Raw genomic sequence first — 19,954 nt, forward strand, 5'->3', positions numbered from 1 at the left:
GGAGAATTTATTGCTTCTCTGTCCCTTGATGTTCTGCAGAGCCTGGTGCATTATCAGAAATGGCAGGCGATTGCACCCCTAGAAAGGGAGGTGTTGCACGCCGCCCGCGCTGATGATCCAGCCAAGTCGCTTTAATACCCCGTTACACTATAGCCACAGAATTTGGTAGGAAGGGGATTAGGGAGATAGCTGGATAATACACAGGCATTTCTGCTGTGTACACACACAATGCTCACACGCCCACAAATTGGATTGGGGGCAGCTGTTGCCAATAAGTTTCCAAAGGGGATTTTTTCCCCGGGCACTGGTAGGTGAAGAGTCGAGGTGTGGAAATCCCGGGGCACCAGAACAACTGCACTTCTCTCTCCTGGGGACAGAGCTGTCACTGCAGCAGGAGGAGAGGGAGCCAGGGAGGGGGGCGCATCCCGTGCCAGCTGCCCAGAGGAGCCAGCTCGGGTTTGTCTTTAAGAACTGCAGGCGCAGCTTTGGCTGCAGAATAGACTTCGGTCCTTTGAGTTGCAACGAAATGAAGGCAATTCATCCTGTCAGCCAGGGAGGAGGAAGTTCTGGGCTTGTCAGAAAAGTGGCGGTGGCTTAACTGATGCAGTTGTAAATCACCTGCTCCAGTGGTGTGGACGACTGGGTGTCAGGGCGCTCGAGCAAATTCCAGACTTTGCTCCAGTCCATTTTGTGCAGCTGGGTTGTCAAATTAAGTACCGCTGACTGCTGGAAGAGCTGGGCCTGCTTTAAATGCGTTGGCATCAAAGCTTAAATCATAATAAAATGTTTCCTAAGGAGAGTCTGGCCAGTGTCTTCAGCGGCCTCAGTCTGGATGAGGAGGCAGGAAGGCAGGCGGGGGAGTAGCTCCCAGTCCTGGTGTCTCCTCCTCACTGGTGGGAGCTACCGCGAGGCCAAGCTGCACGAACGTGTGCCCGGATCCCTTCAGTGGCACTTGGGGCCAAGTGACCAGATGCAGGAGGTGTAGGACAGGCACGTCTTCCCTCCTGCCAGGGTCCCCTGGTCCTGCATTTGGCAGAAGGGCTTTTGCAGAGCATCCCGCGGCTGTGTGCACGGTAAGAGCATGGGGCCTGGTGCCCTCCTTCCCCAGAGCCCTCTGAGGAGCTCCTAGGCCAGGATGGTTGCTCGCTTGCTACAGCTCGCATGCTGTGCTTGGACGCACTGGTTGGTGTTTGGTCCAGCATCACAGATTCACGGGAAGGGCAGATCCAAACTGCCTGGGGCACATTTGTCAGAGAGCCACGATAATAATGGAAAATAACAGCCACAACTCACCTTCTACCTCTTCCAAGCCCTCCCCAGCCATTAGCTAATTAATAACCTGCACGGGGTCCCTGGGAGGGGGCCAGCTGCTGCCTAAGGGACGGGAAACACCAGTTCCTCCATTTCGTCCAGAGGCAGCACCTTCTGATGGAGCCTTCTTGAACAGTGGCACGCTCCTGGGACAAGACTCTCGTGCAAGCTGCTGACGTGTAACTCAATGACAAATTCCTGGCCAGGTCCAGCCAGAGACCTGGGCTGTCCCAGGAGCGTGGCCTGTGTCCCCTGCATTGCCGTGTGTCCGCAGGGAGGCAGAGCCCTGAGGAGGCTTCGTTACAGCAGCATTGCAGCGGCTGAGCAGGGAGGGAGCTGAGGCACGTCGTAATTGTGCGGCTGGACGGAGTCCCCGCGGTGAGTCGGTCACAGAGCAGGGAACATCAGGTGTCTGGCACTTCTCCACAGGGAGGCAGGGTGGGGAGAGCCCTTTTCATTTCGGATCCCATGTGGATGCTGAAAGGCACGTTTTTAAAAGGCCCTCAGCTCCCCTGGAGAGGAACAGAAACGATGGGGACACCAGCAGCAGGACGGATCAGTTTTGTGAAAGTATCAACACAGCTGTTGGGGAGGCTGCAAGGACAGAGGGGCAGTGCCTGTAGCAAAGGCAGGTTCGGTGAGTGCTGTGTGCAGGTAGAGCTGCCTGTGCAGACGGGCAGGGTGCTTGAACACTGAAATGCCGAGGTAAACACAGCTGAGAGTGCTCACCTTTGTAACATCTGACAGGTAGGACGCAGTGCTGCAGACAGACTTGATTGTTCAGGGATGTTGTGGTTTTACACAAGGGAAAGAGGGGTGATAACGCTCATTCTCCATAGATCTTTATCTGCCCTGGGCCGCTGTGGTTGGTGGGCAGCTAACGAGTGCAGGAACACCAGGGCAAAAGCTTGTGCTGGCACTGCCTGCAGCTGGCAGCGATTGCTCCTCTCTGGAGTGCAGGAGACGCTCTGTGGATGGAATCCAGATGGTAGATGTGCAATATCAGGCTCTGCGTGTACAGGGACAGAGCCTGGGAGCTGGGGTTGTGTTTCTGGGCTGGGGAGCTCACAGCTGCTGGTGGTGAGTGCTGGACAGCAAGAGGAGCTGGGCTCCTGGGCTGGACGTCAGGGACAGGTGGTGGCAGGCGTTTGTTTGTCTTGGTATTGCCTCCATAAATTTATTAGGATGATTTGGACTAGTAACTTAATCTGTGCACTGATTTCCTCATTTACAAGCTCCTTGCAGAGTGGTGCCTGCCTTCTGGCCAGCTCAGGTGAGCTCTGCTCAGCTTCCCTGGCCGCGGCCGAGCGGTGCCTGGTTGCAGAGCACAGGCTGCATGGCGCTCTGCGGCCTGCTGGCCTTTCTCTCCTCTAGGCCGAGAGGCCGAGGCTCGGCTTTTGGCAGCTGAAAGCCCAGGATCACGGTCCTGGCTCTGCAGACCAACGCGTGATTTGTCTAACGAGGGCACGGCAGGACGTGGTGTGCGTGGCACGTGCCGAGGGCACCCCCAGCTGCCCGCGGGGGGCCCGGGCTTTGCCTTCACACATCCTTGGGCACGAGGCTCTCACTGCTGGCACCTCAGCGTTTGGCCCCGGCGTGGCAGGCAGCCCGCTCTCGGCGTGCTGAGCCTTGGGGCTTGGCTTCATGTGGAGCAGGAGGACAATTTGGTTCCTTGTAAGAGCGGGACTGAGTCAGAGGGGGCGGGCAGCGGGGATGTTTTGCTCGCAAAGGCAGGGAAGTGGGATTGAGGTGGTTGTTAAAGGAGCGTTCGGCTCCTCAGGCTGGAAGGGCCCAGGGAAACCTGATGCTGCATTGCTGGAGTCTGTTCCCTGACTTCGCTGGGGATTGAGTAAGGCTCTGAATGTGTTGAGGTCCTTGCACTTGTAGCCGTAACGCTGATAAGCAGAATTGAATTAAATGATAATAGAGGAAAGAGCTGTCTTCCCCGTGCTGTTATCTGGTTTCTCCTGATAGAAGTGTCTGCATCTAGGTTGTTTTAGGTTTTATTTTGTTTTCCCATGGTGTCATACTCCCTTTAATAAATAATTTGTGGTTCTTTGTGACAATTTTCTTTACTCGTGAAGAGAGGAGATCCAGTTTCATATCCCTTCTGGCTTTGAGGTGTGTAGTTGCAAACAGCTTCTACCATCTCTTTTCTTCCTAGCATTGCCTCCTGTTTACAGTTGTGCCTGTACCTTGGGAGAATTTTGTTTAATGCAAGGTAAATATTTGCTTTTTTCTGGTACACCAAGGTTTTATTGCCTTATTTTGTTTCTGATGGCAAACAAGAGCTGTTTGAGATGCAAGGAATGATTAATTTTGCAGAAGAACCGTCAAGTCTTAAAAGTGGGAGGATGCTTTCTTCCAGGTATGGAGACTAAACAAACGGGATGGCTTTTTCACAGAGGCTGCTCTTAGACTTCCCTCTGAAATCCACCACAATGGGGGAGAAAAAACCCGCTGAACACTTGCTGCAGTACACCTTTGGCTAGTTTTCCGTGTCGTTTCTCCTAGCCCAGGTCTGTGTGCTGCCCTGGGGTGAGGCAGGTCTCTGACCTGCTGAGCTGGGCGAGCAGAGATCGGGACATGAGCAAATTTTGTTGGTTGCTGTGACTTGTGTGGCCTGGGGCCGTGGCACACTGATGAGAAGGCCGGCGGAGGTGCATGCTGTCAGCGTAAGCTCTGAGGACATCGCTGGGCTGTCGTGACATGGAGCCTTGCAGAGGGAAGGCAGTGGTTCCTTCTTGTCCTCTGGCCCAGCGTGGAGTTGCATTACTGCCTGCAGCACTCTGAAATCGCCTGGAGCCTCCCGTGCCACCCGAGGCAAGGTGGGGATGGAAATGTCCCACTGCAGGGAGCAGCGCTGGTGGCTCCTCTTCTGTCTGAGCAGGTGAGTGTCCCTTGTGACCTGGTAGGCACTGGCTGCTCACTGGGCTGGGTCCCAGCTCCCCGTAGCTGCTGCCCTTAGGGTTACGTCTCGGTGTGGCTCCTGGCTTCCCTGTAGGACTTGGGTACCTCAGGGAAAAGCAGGCATCTGCCGAAGGCTGAGGGTTGGGGAGGAGCTGACAAAATGCTGCTGGGCAGCCTTTCCTGCGGGGTGGGACCCACGGGGTGACCCCATGCTGCCGAGGACCCTTGGGTGGCAGTTCTGGGTCCCCCAGCACTGCCTTGGGTGTTCCCGTACCTTGGAGGGCTGGCATGGAGGCTGTAGGGCCTCGCCGGCTCCTTTGCTCTACAGATTTCTTTAACCAGCCTCGGGGTGGACACAGGGCCAGGGTGTAACCTCACTGGGGACAGGCTCAGTCGGTGGCAATTCGTGGATCGCAGCCAGCCTGTGCGACCTGTGAGCTAGTGTGCTTCCACTGGTAGTGTGTTCCCTGGTCTCCTTTTGGCTGTTCCAGTTTTGCAATCAAAGCCCTTTGTCTTCTACGGCCTCAAAGGGGTGTAAATTTCGATGGCAGTGATAATATTTTGTCGTCAAGTACGTTCATGGCTTCATATTTGCACGGCCCTGCTGCCAAGCAGCGCGTGATTCTGTGTGTCAGCCCCTGTCAGCATGAAGTGAGAACACCTCGGGTTTCGTGAGTTTGTTTTTTTTTTAACCAACAGCTCCTGTTTGCCCACTGACCTCAGAGCAATTTTAATTCTGCATTTCCAACGTGTGGTGGCATTTCTCTACTCTGCGATCGCCTCCTAGCACAGCAGCTGGCCCTGCAATCCAGCCGCAATCAGGGTGCTCTTTGGTGTGGTGGCACCGCGGCGCACGCGGCCGTCGGACGGCTGGCAGCTCCTCCTGCGGGCCCTGCCCATCGCCAGCCTGCCTGTCTGCCCAGGCCGTGCTGCAGGGACCCTGCTGTGCACAGGAGCATCCTCAGTCACCTCGATATTTACGTCCTGGGGAGCTGCATCTCCAGGCGATCTGTCTCCGTGCTCCCTGGGTTCCTCTGACCACGCTCTCCCTCCAAATGCCATCCTCTCCTCCATGCTGAGCGGCTGCTTCGGTGGCTGTGATGTTTGGAGGCATTTCCCTGGGGCTGGAGCCTCACAGCCCCTCATGGTAAGGCCTGGGGGTCTGAGGCTGGTGGGTGTTTCTCCAGGGGACCTGGAGTACCTCTAGGGTCACAGCTGGACCCTGTGGTGCACAGCTCTGTAACCGAAGCATTGACTCTTTTCTCTGCTTCGTGATTTTGCCCAGACAGTAGTGCCTTCAGACAGGTCCATTTTGTCTGAGATCAAACAATACATCAGCTGTTCTTGGGTTTGTAGTGGTTTTTTTTAGACACTGTCCCTGGCAACAGCGTCTTGCTCGTTTCTCATAGTTTTCTGCCACTTTCACCTCCATTTTCCTTTTCTTTTCCTCCTCAAGGACAGATCAGTGTACAGGCTCCATTTGTGCTTCTGTTGACCTTTTTCTCCTCATCAGTCCAGCACCTCCAGCAGTTTAATGCTCCCCCTTGCCTCTGCGCTTCCTATTTTCTCTGTACCTTGGTGATATTTTGTGGACTTGGTCTCTTTCTCTTCCTCACGTGCCATCCAGGTTGTTGACCCTGTTGCATGTAGTATGTGCCAGCCAACAGCGTGAGGGCTGTCATGTTTCTGAAACGAAACTGACTCTTGATTAGGTTCTTTGAAGGTCTCTGATAGATGTGGAGACACAGGCACCATCTCCCACCTACGTTAGCAGTGGCTGCCGTGTGGCTGTTGGGACGGCACCTGGGGTGGGTGAGCCTGGTGGCCTGGCACCAGGAACCCCGTGAGCTGGCAGCAGCCCTCCGAGCAGCTATAAACCACACGTTTATTCTATATTCATTTCATACCGTGTAAAATCCTGCATTAATTTACTCCAATTTACTTTTAAGGCCTGAAATTGTTCTAAATGGAATCTATTTTGGGTCCTGTTGTCCTCTTTCCTCTTCTTCCCTCGCTTTTTTTTGTTTGTTTACTTGTTTCTATGCTTTTTGATGGTTTCTTATTTTTGCTGCTTTCTGTGACCCGACGGAGGATTGCATCAGTGTCAGCTGCTGCTCTGGGAGTTCGGACTTCTGCAGGGTTTTGCGTGAGGACCTCCGGCTGCTGGAGAATCACGTACTGAGCAGTGGAGGTGCTTCCCTTCCAAAGGAGCAGGTACTGCTGCTTCTGCACCCTCTGCGCAGAGACAGGGGCACGCCGATGTGTTGTGAACAGACGTAGCTTGGCGCTTGTGTGCTCCCATCAGAAGATGCCCGTGTCCTTTGGCATCAGCGACTTGTAATGGCGCTCCCAGGTTCTTCAGACGAAGCTTCTTGGCCTGCACAGAGTGGCTGCGTGGTTTGTGCTGCTGGAAAGGTGCAGGGAACAAGAATGAAACACAGGCGTGTGTAATACCTGCTGGCTGCTCCAGCTGCCGTTTGTAGCATGGACACGTTTCCAGAACTCCAGTGGTCCCTGCTGGCTCAGGAGCTCTCCCATCCGTTGACGGAGGCTGGGATGCCCTCACGCCTGGATCCCACCACCATCGGGGGAGGTCGTTTCATCCTGTGCAGGCCCCGTGTTCTTGGCCATGGGGTGCTGGCTGTAGGCAGGAGGCTCCAGACAAGCACAGAGGAAGTGTGAGCGGTGCCTGAACCCCTTTATTTCCATGTAGGTGGCCAGAGGACAGAGAACCGCCTGCCTGTTGTGATGCGGAGTCAGACAAGAAGTGGGAACAGGGCACTGCTCTGGGGCAGAGGGTTTGCTTTGTGTTTGGAGCAATGCTAATTGCTGAGCCCTATGACAAGATAAAAATACTGGTCTGTAGCCGAGAAAACAGCAGCTTCAGCGTGGGGCTCTTGTTTAGCTTTCTGCGTGTGGGTTTCATTTCTCCCCTGACCTATTTAAGAACAGCATTTGAGTTTCCTCTCGTGGTCTTCCCAGCCTTGTGCTCTGAAGCCGGGGTCTAGCAGGGACCTGGAACCGAGCACACAGCAGCCGCTGCGCTCCCCTCCGCCTGCCTCGGCCCCGCGGTGCCCCCGAGGCAGTCAGGCCATTACGCGCGATAAGATCACTAACGTAGCAGGCGAATATTAGATATATGAAGCTAGTCAGCTGTAAATAAAAGGCCTGGCCAAGAATAAAAGGCAAAACGTTGTCCCTGGGGAGGCGAACGGGGATGTGAACGCCTTCCTGCCCTAGTGCCCTAAAGAGATGATGCAGAATCTGGAGCGCATCCACCTCCTGGGCGAAAGGCTTGTGACAGCCGGGCTTCGGTCACTCCTTACCTGCAGGCAGGAGCTGTGTCCTTCCAAACGTGACACGCTGCAGTCTTGGGACAGGCTGTGTGGCAGTGCCAGTCTCCGCTTCTGGCATTCGGACACCTGGAAGTTGGCCCCATGCTCCCCTGATTAGGGGGACTTTGTCTCCAGCCCCAGGAGCGGAGCTGGCGATGCGCTCCCTGTCCTGTATTGTTCCTTCTCCGAGTGGGGTTCCCCTCCCAGCTCTGGCTGGCAGTCCTGGGCCTCGGGTGAGTCTTTTAGATGTCTGCTTCATCCTCCTCCTCCTCTGTCACATGGGTTTAAATAACATTGTTTACTAGGATCCTCAGCTCACAAACCAGGGATTGCAGAGGCGAAATGAGCTGAAAGGTGCCTGGCAGGTGCTGGAAAAGGGCAAATGGCTCTCACCTACACTTACTGGCATTATATTCCTGCTCCCTCGGCTCTCCCACGGTCGCACAGTGGCTGCTGCTTTGGTTTGTGGGTGTTCAGTGGGGCATGGGCAGTGCTTCAACACCACGTCTGTCCTGCTCGTGTTTGTCGTGGCACATCTTCTGGGAGAGTGGCAAGCACAGAGAAAACTGTGGAAGGGCAGAGAAAGCACCAGCCCCGCAGAGAATATGAGGAATGGGGAAATTGGTCCTTTTTTCTCCTTTTTCCCCCTCTCTTTCTTCTTCCAAACCTTGTTTGATGCTTTTTCTTTTTTTATATATATAAACAAAATGAAAACCATCACAGGCAAGATGCCAACTGGCTTATTAAAGGCTGTCCTAATGCACTGGCTGGAGTTCAGCAGGAATTTAGGGTGCCCAGAAAGTACAAAGTCAGGGGCTTTATATATACATTGAACTTTATTATGGAAGTCCCAGCAAGGAGAAGCTCCCATGGGTGTAGTTATAATGGCGAGAGAGAGAACAGCAGTGGGAGCAAGCTTAAACTTGGCAAAACACGGTTCCTCATGTCTTCTCTGCCCAGATCGATGACTTTTCTTTTAGCCCAAGTGTAGCAGGGGTTTCAAAGCTGTGCTGGAGAGTGGCCCAATTCAAGGCCCCTTGCTTGTGGCTCATGGTGCTGTCAGCCTTCCCCACAGGTGCTACGTGGTGCTGTGCCTGTGAGTGGGACACAAGCCCCAGTTGCATGCACACTAGAGAGGCACAAGAAATGAGGAAGAGAGGATAAAAGGGAGGAGAGTATGGGAAGGATGCTTGCAAGCTTGCTCTGATTCGGTGCAGGGAAGAAGCCCGGCTCTGGGTTCTGAGGATTGCTGTGAGCCTTTGCCTTTCCCCAGCATCGTCACAGCCCTTTGGTTAAGCCACTGCAGAGACGCTGCTCCAAAGCCTCCCAGTTTTCCCAGACGTTGGTAAGAAAGTGTGAGCTGGAAGCACTTTGGGGATGTGAGAAGGAAGGGGCCTGGGCAGGATCATTGCCACGCTCACGTGCTGAATTCACGGCAAGCGGACTGCTTGTGAGCATCTCTCCCTGCATGGCTTACGGAGGGGATGGCTTCTGGTGGCTGTAGTCCTGGGCAATGCTTCAGGACAGGCTTGAAGTTGCAAACTCAAATTGTTGTCGTGGCTATTTTAATCCAAGTGATGCGGTTTTTACTGCTGCTGTGACGTAGCCGTCCCCAGTAAGTAGCCTTTCTTGGCTTAATTTTGACTCCTCTTAGCGAGCAGAAGTGAATCTGAGACGTGAGCTCTGAAGTAAGAATAATGAAGTCCATACGGACAATTACTTCAGTGCATTTACAACAACTTAAATCTGCACTTCATTTTTGCACAGAAGCTTTCGTGTGTAGGCAAGGACGAGGGATGCGAGCTGGTGGAGCGGGAGATATCTGATAGGCACGACTGGCTCGGAGACATCCTCTTCTGCTTTGCGGAGCCCTTCAGCTGTGTAAATAGAAAGCAAAAGGGGTGGAGCGGTAAGAATTTTGGGTTTTCCTCACATCTGAATGCCTTTTCTGGGTATTTCTTCCTTGCTTCTCATCAGCCTCAGGGAAATGTTTACCAATACTTTTAAAGGAGGCAGCCTGCAGGCTGGGAGCTCCCCGCTGGCTCTTGCTGGGTGGCAGAGGAGTCCCAGAGCCCTGGCCTGCTGGCATGCACCACTCGCAGCCCTTCCCTTTGTCAGGGGAAGCTAAGTTCCTTCTCTGATCCTGGGAGTTACCTCAAAGTGTGTTTCTTAACATTTCAAAAGCCATACACAGTGGGTTTGTGCTGTCGGTGGCCCTGCGGCCATTTTTCTGGCCATCTTCTTGTGCCCTGCTGCACTCGCTTCACCCACTGGAGTGTACTGCCTCACTCCCTGGGCTGCTGTGAGGCTTAATTAGCGAACGCCCAGATCCGGTTTCAGTGTGGAAGGCGGCTTCTGTGCCCTCACTCCTTCCCCTCACAGGTCACGGAACCATCCCAAAGCTCATGCGGTTTAGTGAGTGGCCAGGACCCCAGTGTGAGCGTGGGTTAAGTGGATCTCTTTTGTTTTGACGTGATTAAAACACCCACAAAGCAAAAAGGTCGGGCCTCAGCCCCATCCCGGCAGGCTGCAGAGTTTGCTCTCCCTGTTTTTTCGCTGCTACATCGAAGCCTCGGTGCCCTTGTTGATATTACCTTGTGCACTCAAGTGCTGCATAAGCACAGCCCGTAAACTTATGCCGAGCTTTGAACATCCCTGGCTTTCATGATGGAAAAAAGCCCATACTTTGCTTTTTGCACGCGGCTTTTTTAGTGGGACTGGGTGCTAGGAGTCTGCAGAGCAGCAGCAAGCTTCTGCCACGAGGGAAGCGGTGCCTGGAGCGGGTCGGGTGAAGGGACATCATGAGACAAGCAAGGTGCATTTTGCCAAGTGCTGCATCTTGTTGCGTTGGCAGTTTGTAAAGAAAGGGCCAACAAAATTGTTGAAAGAAGTGCAGTTAGGTAGGCTAAGGGTTTGGAGGGAAGAGATCCTGGAAGGCTGTCTATTGAAAAATTCTGCGAAATGAGAATTAAGCAGAAAGCAAAGCGTTTGCAGGTTATTTTCATCAGTTTCGACAGACTCCACTGCTTCAGTCTGCTCCCAGCATTTAGCAACTTAACTGGGGGGACTCTTGGGGTCCAGACAAAGGACAGAATAATTTAAATCTGAAGAAATGTTTAGTAAAATAAGACCATTAAACTGACTGCTACTGCATTCCCATCCTTTTGTTCATTTATTTGACATTATTCCTGCAAATGAACTGTCAAGAGGGACTTTTAAACCAGTATTAGTGAGTCACTTAGTAAAACTCTTAATGCTGCAATTCATAACAGAAACTTGATTCTCAGCCTTGTGTTTATCCCATCTCAGAAAGGAAACAGCCACAAGTCCCTGTGACCAGGGTAGTTTTGCCTGGATACAACCCGAATTCAGAATACCGCCTGCATACAGCGAGCTGCTTATGCAGGCCTGTTCAGAGGCCAGGAGTCACTTGTCACAAGTTTCAGAGAGTAACTTCTGAATATACTGGAGGAAATCATAAGCTGCATACAGGGTGTTTGCAAACAGAAACAGGGAGTACATTCATCAAAGAAATCACTGCGTTTGAATAATTTTCTCAGCCCAGCGCTTGTTTACCTGCCTGTGAGGGGAGCGCGGAGGCCTAGTTGGCAAATGTGTGTATTGTGCTTTGAGACAGTCCTGTGAAAGGCAGTATGGCAGTGAGGCATTTCTTTTAGGGTTTCTAGGGCTGTAATTCCCCCCATAGTTTGTGTGAACACTGCCGTTTTTCAGGGCAGTTAGCAGAGGCGAGGAACTGCTGTCCCATGGCACCTGTGCGTGGTAGGCCCTGGCCAACAGCCCTGCCTTGGCTGATGCCGAGCATGGTGGCCCTTGTCAGAAACACCTCAGGGCCATACTTCACCCTACCCACATTTTGGGGAGAAGGCAGCAAGCCTCTCACGTGGCAGTAGTGAAACTCTGACTGCATCTGCTCTGTGCAGCTCACCAGCTGCGCTTCCAAATGAGCTTTAAAAGGGCTGCAAATGAACACGTGGATGGAGAAAAACAGATACAGGCCTCCAGCAACTGCACTGGAAAGTACTGTGTAAATACCTTCAGCTAATATTTAACAGAGTATCTTGGTACTCAGTACCTAGAAAGAATCCTTCTCGGTTACAACACCATTGATTTCTGGGAAACGGATGCCTATTGCTGGGAGCAGACTTTGGCCCATACAGCTAAGTAATAAAATCGCTTTTTGCAGGAAGTATATTTATAAACAAAGAGCTCTGGGGAAAAAAAGAGCATTGCGTCTTCAAGTTACATTTGCAAAGCTACTGCCTGAATATTGGCATGGCTCCTTCCAGTCGAGGGATCTTAGAAACAGTTTTGCTGCATCACAAGCTGCAATAGTATCTCTGAGGCTTTGAAAATGAACCCCAGTGTCTCTGCAAACAGGATGCTCTTTGTGAGTTTTAATTGGAACCAGTCATGTCTGAATGCTGCAGACTTGGAAATAACGTGACTAACCTAAGAAAGCTATTCAAGACCTATCTGCAAACAGTATTCCCCAGATACACACGGGTGAAGAGCTGACTGGGATAAAGGCCCAGCACGAGATTTTGCTCTGAACTTGAACTGAATTGAACCAATTTTGTGTGTGTGTGTGTGGTGTTCTGAAGGCATTTGGGTGCATTAAGTATCTTCATCTCCTTTCCATAACTTGGCAAGAACTGGATGCAAAAAATATTCTAAGACAGGTTTTTGCAGAGGGGGAATTGAGTCATGGAGAAGCTGAATGCCCTGTATTTAAAGTCCGTGTTTGTCTTTACCCTTACAAAACTGACGGTAGGAAGGGGTGGGGTGGAATGAAAGGGACATTGAATTTGTTCCCTGACCCTGTAATAGTTGTGTTGAAGTCACCAACCTGGTTGCGAATTTAATTTCAGTTTTGCCACTTGGCCATGAAGCCCTAGCTAACGTACTTGAATATGTTTTTGTTGCTGTGTTTTCAGTAGAATAGTCTGCTTCCGTAAGTACTCCCTTAAAGCCTTTGGCTGTTGTAAGGAGCCTTCTCTGGACATAGGTGTTGGGCATCCGCCTTTGCACGTTACTGTCTTACCAGTTTATTTTAAAAGCACCACCTTGGCTGCTCTGATGGGGTCTTAGAAGAACGAGGTGAGAAAATCCTGATGATTGTGCACTCTACCCTTGTGGCAAGCATGAGCTGGGCCCTTCCAAAAGCTGTCCCTGAGGACAACCAGGGTGGCTGCTGCAGCTCTGGCACGGGATGGCAAAGTGCTCAGGGAGGTGTGCTGTCACAGCCCTCAGAAGCAGAGTGCAGTGTTTCACAGGTCTGCTGGGAGGTTTTGCCAGGCCCTCGCAGACTCCTCCACAGAACTGTTCTGCAGTCTCAGTGCTGTTTTTATTTTAAATTTCCTCCCTAGGGCTGCAGGAGGATTCTAAAAAATGTGACACGAGTGAAAACCAACACCGTGATGGCTCCCTGGATTTGCAAGAGTTGTGGAATATTAGCTCAGAGACCCTGGGCTCCTTTCCCTTCAGTCAGTCTTGTGGGTGTTGCAATCTTTTGGGTGTGGAGTACCTTACTCTACAAATTCAGTATTGTTCTCCTAGAATTTGCAATTCTGATACAGGTGGGAGGTTGAGTTTTCTCTTTCTTTCTTTGTCTTGCCTAGAAGCTTGCTTTCAATAGCTTCTTAGGAGAAGGTCTTCAGTGGATTATGTGCTGCTTCTGTGCTCCTTGGCCCTCCATTCTTTGCAGGTTTTCTCAAAGTTGGAGCAAATCGGTACAAAACACTAAATATGACAGTGTATCTTATTGTGCCATGATGCACTGGTGTATGGAAATTCTCAAAATTAGAATGAATGGAAGAGCAGATGGGCTCTGATCAGGAAAACCATAAATTGTAAGTCTCTCAGTGTGTATTGCTTTGTGGTTTGCTTTAGTTTTCCTTTAGACCAGCTTTAGGAAGTTAATATCAACCGTTAAACCTTTCAGGCTATCTTCCCCCCTCTTCTTTCTTCTGGTTTAGATGTGAATAAAAGAGCTTTGTACAGTTCTTGAAACTGAGCCTGAAACAGCTCTGAACAAAATATAGTGTTCCTTTCAAGATCTTGGAAATAATTACATCATAGGCAAATTGGGCCAGAAACCGTTAATGGTATTCTTTGTGGAACGAAATCCCATGGGAGGACCTATTTCAGCAGACTGGCATTGTTTACAAACAGATACAGTGACGGATACAGTTGTCCCATTCTGAGGGCAGCTGAAGCTTTGTGCCAGATAATAGACTTCACAGAATAAATGTCTTGCTTTTGATAACAAGCTGAAGACGTGCTTTGCTGCTTCTGTGGTTGCCCTCACGCTGATGATCTTGGGGAGCGAAGGCTGTCTTTGGCACCGGAGAAGTATTTGTAGGTGGGTTAAAGAGCAAATAAAAGCCTGTGGGGATTGCTTGGTGTTGGGAGAGAAAAGAAAAGCATCCCAGTGGCATGGCTGCAGGATGTCTGCCTGCTCAGAGCACAGCGATGGTGCAGGCTGGAAGATGCTGCGGATGCAGAGCCTTGCTGGCAAAGGGCTTTCTGGAGCACCATGGCTCTGCTGGGCAGTCCTCCCTACCCTTCAGTCCTTTTCAATGCTGGCTCTTTTTTCCTCGTTACTGGAAACTCTCATGCATTTCAGGATAAAATCACAAAGATCATTAACGTTAACTGTTTGACCTAAATCTACAGAAGCGTTTAGTTCTCCAGGTAAGTAGGCTAGTCTGTACTTGAAAACCAGATCGGCACAAACCCTCGCCTAGGCATAACTCTTGCTACTCCTTGATGGTACAAAGCACGTTGTTGCCCACATACGTGCTGCCATAGGCAGCTGAGCCCTATTCCTCTGCCATCACAGCCAGTCTCCCAGTAGGTCTCTACCTGGGTGGCTGGGCTGTGTCGGCAGAGCCCTCTTGTGGGGACCCGACACATGCCAGTGGACCAGGATTTTCTGTGCCCGTTGCTTCTGTGCTTTCCCAGTGATGTGTTCCAAGCGACAAAAGCATCTTTCTGTCTGCCAGCTGCCTCCAGCACACAACTTGGTTAGCTTAGGGTGCGTGATCTCTTCCACGCTTCCAGGCACGAAGGCGAGGCTCTGGGGACCACCAGCTGGTCGGTGGGTGCCTGAGGTTCAGCCTCACCTCTAGTGGAGGTGAAAACTCAGCTGGAGGTAAGGGCTAGCAGTCCACAGCGGCCTTGAGACCAGTGGTAGACATCCCCTCTGGCTGGTGAACACTTTGTTGATCTGCCAGTGGAGCAATTCTTTGAGGTCTCCCGAACTCTCTGAAGGCAAGGCCTGCCCAGTTAACTCAGATCACTAATTGAACACAAACCAGTTGATGAAGTCAGCTGGGAAGAGTGCTCATACAAACTGCTCCCCCAAGGGCAGTGAGCAGATGGGCGTTGGTGATGTCTTTAGGTATGTGTTGGTGAATCGAGACCTCGGGATCCCTGCTTTGTGCTGTGCGTGCTGGGGAGAGGGCTGGACCAGCTTGTGGTGGGGTTATCAATTGTGTGACCTTGGGGACAGAGCCTGGGATCCCTTGGGGATCAAGACGTTCAGAAGCCCAGCTTTGTAGACCCAGGGACTAGTGCAAGACGGAGATGTGAGGAGCATGTTTCCTGTATTGTTCTTATCATTAGGCAGATGCTTTTAATCCCAGATCTGTCATTATGGGATCTTGTCTAGATGAAATTAAAAACATAAATAAAGTAGTTCAAAAAAAATAAAAAATAAAATGATTGGTTTATGTGCAGTAATTTGAAAATGGTAACAAAGACTAAAATGCCCACGTCATCATGAAAAACAGGCTAGAGTAAAACCATTTTTCAGTTGGTCATTTAGTGTTTATACGGAAGGAATTCTCAAGTAAGGCAACGTGGGTTTGATTATCCCCTATTAATATATCCGACGGAAATCCTGGCAAAATTTCAGCTGTATCAAAGTAAATGCTATTCTAGAGAGCTTTAACCTCAGTCGTGGAAAAAAATTAAAAAAAAAAATAAAAAAAAAAAAATGAGGCAGCTTTACCTGACTGATGTGAGCACAGCGGTGCTGCTACCCATCGAGATGCAGGACCCTGTTGTGTGACAGTCACTGTCTTTGGCTGATGCTCCTGAAGAAAGCTATGACTTCTGCAGCTAAAAACATGAGTTGCCTCATCTCAGATTGAAGAGAGGAGCTGCTGACTGCACTAACGTGTTATCTGTGAATCAGCACACGGGAGGATCCATCCGACAAGCACAGTGGCCTACATGTGCCTTCCTTAAATGGAGCTACATTCATTTTGGAGGGGTTGGAAGGCAAGGTGCTTGGAGAATTGTAACCTTTAAAAATATGCACTAGAGCCCACATCACATCTGATCTGTTTGAAATCATACTCTATTTTCAGGTCTTAAAACAGTCGGAGTTCATTTTACCAAGCGCTGGTTGTTTGTTAAACCAGCTGGCTAATCCAGGCTTGAATTTTAATATTTAGGATACACTGGAAAGATCAGGAATTTCAAAAGCAGTACCTGCATTGTGTTTCCCCACCTTGCAAATCTTGTATAACAATTTCTGGGTGTTTTGTTTTTTTTTTTCCTTAGATCAGTAACCCTGTTCTCAGGGGGTCAACAGAAGGCTGTGCATATCCCTTCCTTCTGGTGTACCATGCTCAGGACTGTATGGTGCTGTGCTCAAAGCTGTGCCACAAACAACCCTGCAGTACCCGTGTGGGAACAGGACAGAAAGAGGAAGACTTGAATGTTTTCAGGGTGTGATCATTTTCCTGCTTAGGTTTTGACTGATTTTAAAGCCAATGCTTTGCTCATTTTTATGTGCAAAAATATTTTTAATCGGTGCTTCTGAATAAATTTCCTTTGGCAAGATGGTTCCTTTTGAAACGCCCCACTCTCAAGAGTAAACCCTCTGCAAACACAAAGTGGGGAGGGAACAGATCTTAATGCTTGCTATCTATACCAGCTCAGCATCCACCCTCTTTCTTACATCAGACAAGTGGTCCGCTAGTACAAGACAGTTTTAGTAAGTCATGTGAACGTGGCTTTGGAGGTCTGGTTCTAGAGGAAAGTTTGGTTTGTAAGCAATTGCATAAAAAAAAAAAGTTGTAAATATTAAAAAAAAAAAAAAAAAAGACTTTATGAAGGATAAAAAAAGCTTTATTTTTGAAGTGGTACAATGATTTTTAGGAATTAGTCACTGCATGTATTTATAGCAAACACAGTAACCTTATTCAGAGCAACCCTCTAGCAGACAGGCTTCCTTATTCCAGCAGAAGGCTTTTTTCTTTCCTCTCCTCCCCAGGACACCGGCCTTGGCATCCTCCCTTGACAGGCATGCTTTCTGTTCTGCTTTTGCAGGAGGCTGTGAGGGCTGCTGAAGATGTCCGATAGTCTGGATATTGAAGAGAAACCTCCAGCCCCACCGTTGAGAATGAACAGCAACAATCGCGATTCTTCAGCACTAAACCACAGTTCAAAACCGCTCCCCATGGCCCCTGAGGAGAAGAACAAGAAAGCCAGGCTGCGCTCCATCTTCCCAGGAGGAGGGGATAAAAGTAAAGTATCAGCAGTGCGAACGGGTGGCTCCACCTTTGTCTTGCTTTCTGTCGGTTGCTGTGTTTACTTTCTGCCTCTGTTTTCTTTCTGTTTCAGTTGCAGAACATGGTAATTAAAAGTCCTTCCAAAGCCTTCTGTTCCAATTACTCTAGTAACATGTTTCAAAAGAGGAGGAGGTGTTCAGTCAGTTACTTCTTGTCTTTGGGAAGCCAGTAAAACATGCACGCACGTTGTGCGACTTGCCTTTTAAAAATACCTCTACAGTTAAGTTGGGGAATCCTTTTCTTTGGGTTTCGCTTTGGGTTTGCAGTAAAAACAGCTGAAGTTGCGTGCTTTGCAAAACACATTTGCAGAAGTGCGAAGGCAATATGCCTGACACTTTTTTTTTTTAATACACTTGCATTCCATGAACAGGAGCAAGGCTTTTCGTGCTTGTCACTTCTGCAGTGATAGATGATGCAGAATGGCTTTGTTTTAAAACCTGATGGTTGTGGTCATGGAGAGAATCTTTTAAACAGCATTTCAGTTGCATTCTTTAAAATGCATTGGCGGAATGGGGTAAGTCTTGAGTTAATGTATTTGCAGAATCAAGGAAACTTAATCTGCTTTTTTAATGTCATGGGACCTGATGGGCAGCACCCGTGAGTGCTGAGGGAGCTGACTGATGGCATTGCAAGGCACTCGATTATTTTTGAAAGGTCATGGTGATTGGATGAGTTGCCTGACAACTGGAAAAAAAGTGATGGGCCCTTCTGTCCTCCAGAAGGAGGATCCAGGGAAGCACGTGCCAGTCAGCCTCACCTTGGTGCCTGGGAAGTTAGCGGAGCAAATCTTCCCGGAAACCATTTCCAAACCAATAAAGGACACTACTTCTGTGGCCAGAAGTAGTCAGCATGGATTTACAAAGGGGAAGTCATGGTTAACCATCCTGACAGCCTTCTACCTCGGGATGACAGGCTTGGTGGTGCAGGGAGAGCAGTGGGTATTTTCTCGAGTGAGGTGCTAACACAGCCTCCCTTGGTACATCCTCGGAGAAAATCTGCTGAAGCACAATGTAGGTGAGTGGACAGTGAGGTGAACTGCAAACTGGTTGAAATGCTGGTCGCAAAGCGTTAGGATCAGCGCCGTGAAATCCCGCTGGAGGCCAGTCATTCGCAGAGTAGCCCAGGAGCTGAACACTGGGGCCAGCAGCGTCTGACCGCTTCAGTGATGAGCGGGGTGATGGGACAGGCTGCAGCTTTCTCAGCCGGTGTGCGGGTGATGGAAAACTGGGAGGAGTGATTGACACAGCAGATGGTGTGGTGCAGAAACCTCAACGGCCTGGAGAAATGGACGGACAGGAACCTTGTGAAAGTCAAGGAAGGGAGACGCAGAGGGCTGCATCTGGGCAGGAACAGCCCCGTGCACCAGTACGCACTGGGGTCACCCAGCTGGAAAGCACTTCAGAGGAAAAAGACACGGGGACCTCGTCTGTTGTGCCTAGTGCAGTACAGGAGGCAGCGTGAACAAACTGAAATACAGGGAATTTGGGGTTGAAATTTACAATTTAAGCATAACATTTTTGTTGTTTTTGTTGTTTAACTGTGGTTATGGTTGAACACTGAAACAAGTTGCCTAGAGAGGCTGTGAAATCTCCATCCTTGGGGGTATTCAGCTGGACGCAGTCCTGGGCAGCTGCTCCAGGTGGCCAGCTCTGAGCAGGCCGTGGGGCTGGGTAAATCCAGGTGTCCTCACAGACCCCGGCCATCGGTGACCTGCTGGACCACGCCTCAGGCAGATCTGTCAGGTTCACCCTGCAGAGCACTTCCCCAAATGTTTCCTTCTGGGAACAAAATGAATTTTCAATGGATGCTTTTTAAAGGCCAGATTTAAAATCCATCCCTGCTGGTTTGATTCCCAGAACGGCTCGGGTCACTTCTTCCCCTGGCCGCTGGCAGGGTGGTTTGTGCCTCTCCGAGGGCATGGCTCTAAAGCAGGAGGTGCAGTGCGAAATGTTTGCAGAAACAGGGAGATCCAGAAACGTCCCCTCCTGGAAATGGGCAGTGACATTAAAAATAGACGTAATTAACTATCAGACAGAGCAGTCTTAGGAAGCATGGAAGAGTCATGGTTTTAAATGTGGCTGGGAGGGAAAGAAAGCTAAGAGTTATAGCTTAATTTTGTTGGGTGAAATAATAAATGGAGGAAATTTAACTGGGCTGGTCAAGCTCCTTGAGGTGGTTTCATCGCATGGTCGGCTTCTGCGTCAGGGCATCAGCTGGCGAATGCAAGCTTTGCAGACTCCCAGACACACTTTTGAGAGTCCTGCTTATAAACACAGAAGGTGATGAAGACGGCTGCTCGCCCTGGATGCAACGCTTTGCAGCCTTGCAGATTTATAGGGATAGCCTGCTGCTGGTGTGAGCGCACAGAACATGAAAACACCGTGGCAGTGTGTTCGTGCCCAAAGCTGCAGGAACTGTGTTGCTCCCCAGACAGCAGGGATGCGAGGATGGAGGTGGTGCTGTGCTCCTTCCCAGGCAGGGGTTTGTGCTGGCACTGCTGCGCTCAGGGGCCCCCACTGTTCGTGCTCCCGGAGTGTAATACCTTGGTTTTCAGGTAGGGTCTGAGCACTTCTGCGTATAAAACCTTGCTTTGGTAAGCCACTGATGACTGTGCAGGGCCCGCCTGTGTTTCTCCAGTCAAAGCAAGCCACTGAAGTTGCACCTGATCTGCTCCCATCCCTTGGTACAGCTCCTCTCGCCCCATCGCTGGGGAAGGCACCCCGTTCCCTGGGGCAGGAATACTGAAATATATTCCTGGTGTCACCTGGGATCTGTGTGTGGAGCAAGGAATCG

General features: G+C 50.4%; 1 protein-coding gene across 3 annotated transcripts in view; it reads left to right on the forward strand.

The window, feature by feature from the left end:
• The window catches only part of PAK3 (p21 (RAC1) activated kinase 3), a 115,564-nt gene that overhangs the window by 60,773 nt on the left and 34,837 nt on the right, over positions 1 to 19,954 (forward strand). For 2 of the 3 annotated variants that reach the window (XM_032196154.1, XM_032196153.1), the window contains exon 2: positions 16,920 to 17,116. In XM_032196154.1, the coding sequence (XP_032052045.1) occupies positions 16,942 to 17,116 (175 nt within the window). In that variant the 5' untranslated portion in view covers positions 16,920 to 16,941. Of the gene's footprint in view, positions 1 to 16,294; positions 16,317 to 16,919; positions 17,117 to 19,954 lie in introns of those variants that run through there. The other variant, XM_032196155.1, reaches the window with a different exon arrangement.

This window comes from Aythya fuligula, chromosome 13 (assembly GCF_009819795.1).
Source record: "Aythya fuligula isolate bAytFul2 chromosome 13, bAytFul2.pri, whole genome shotgun sequence".
Taxonomy (NCBI): Eukaryota; Metazoa; Chordata; class Aves; order Anseriformes; family Anatidae; genus Aythya; species Aythya fuligula.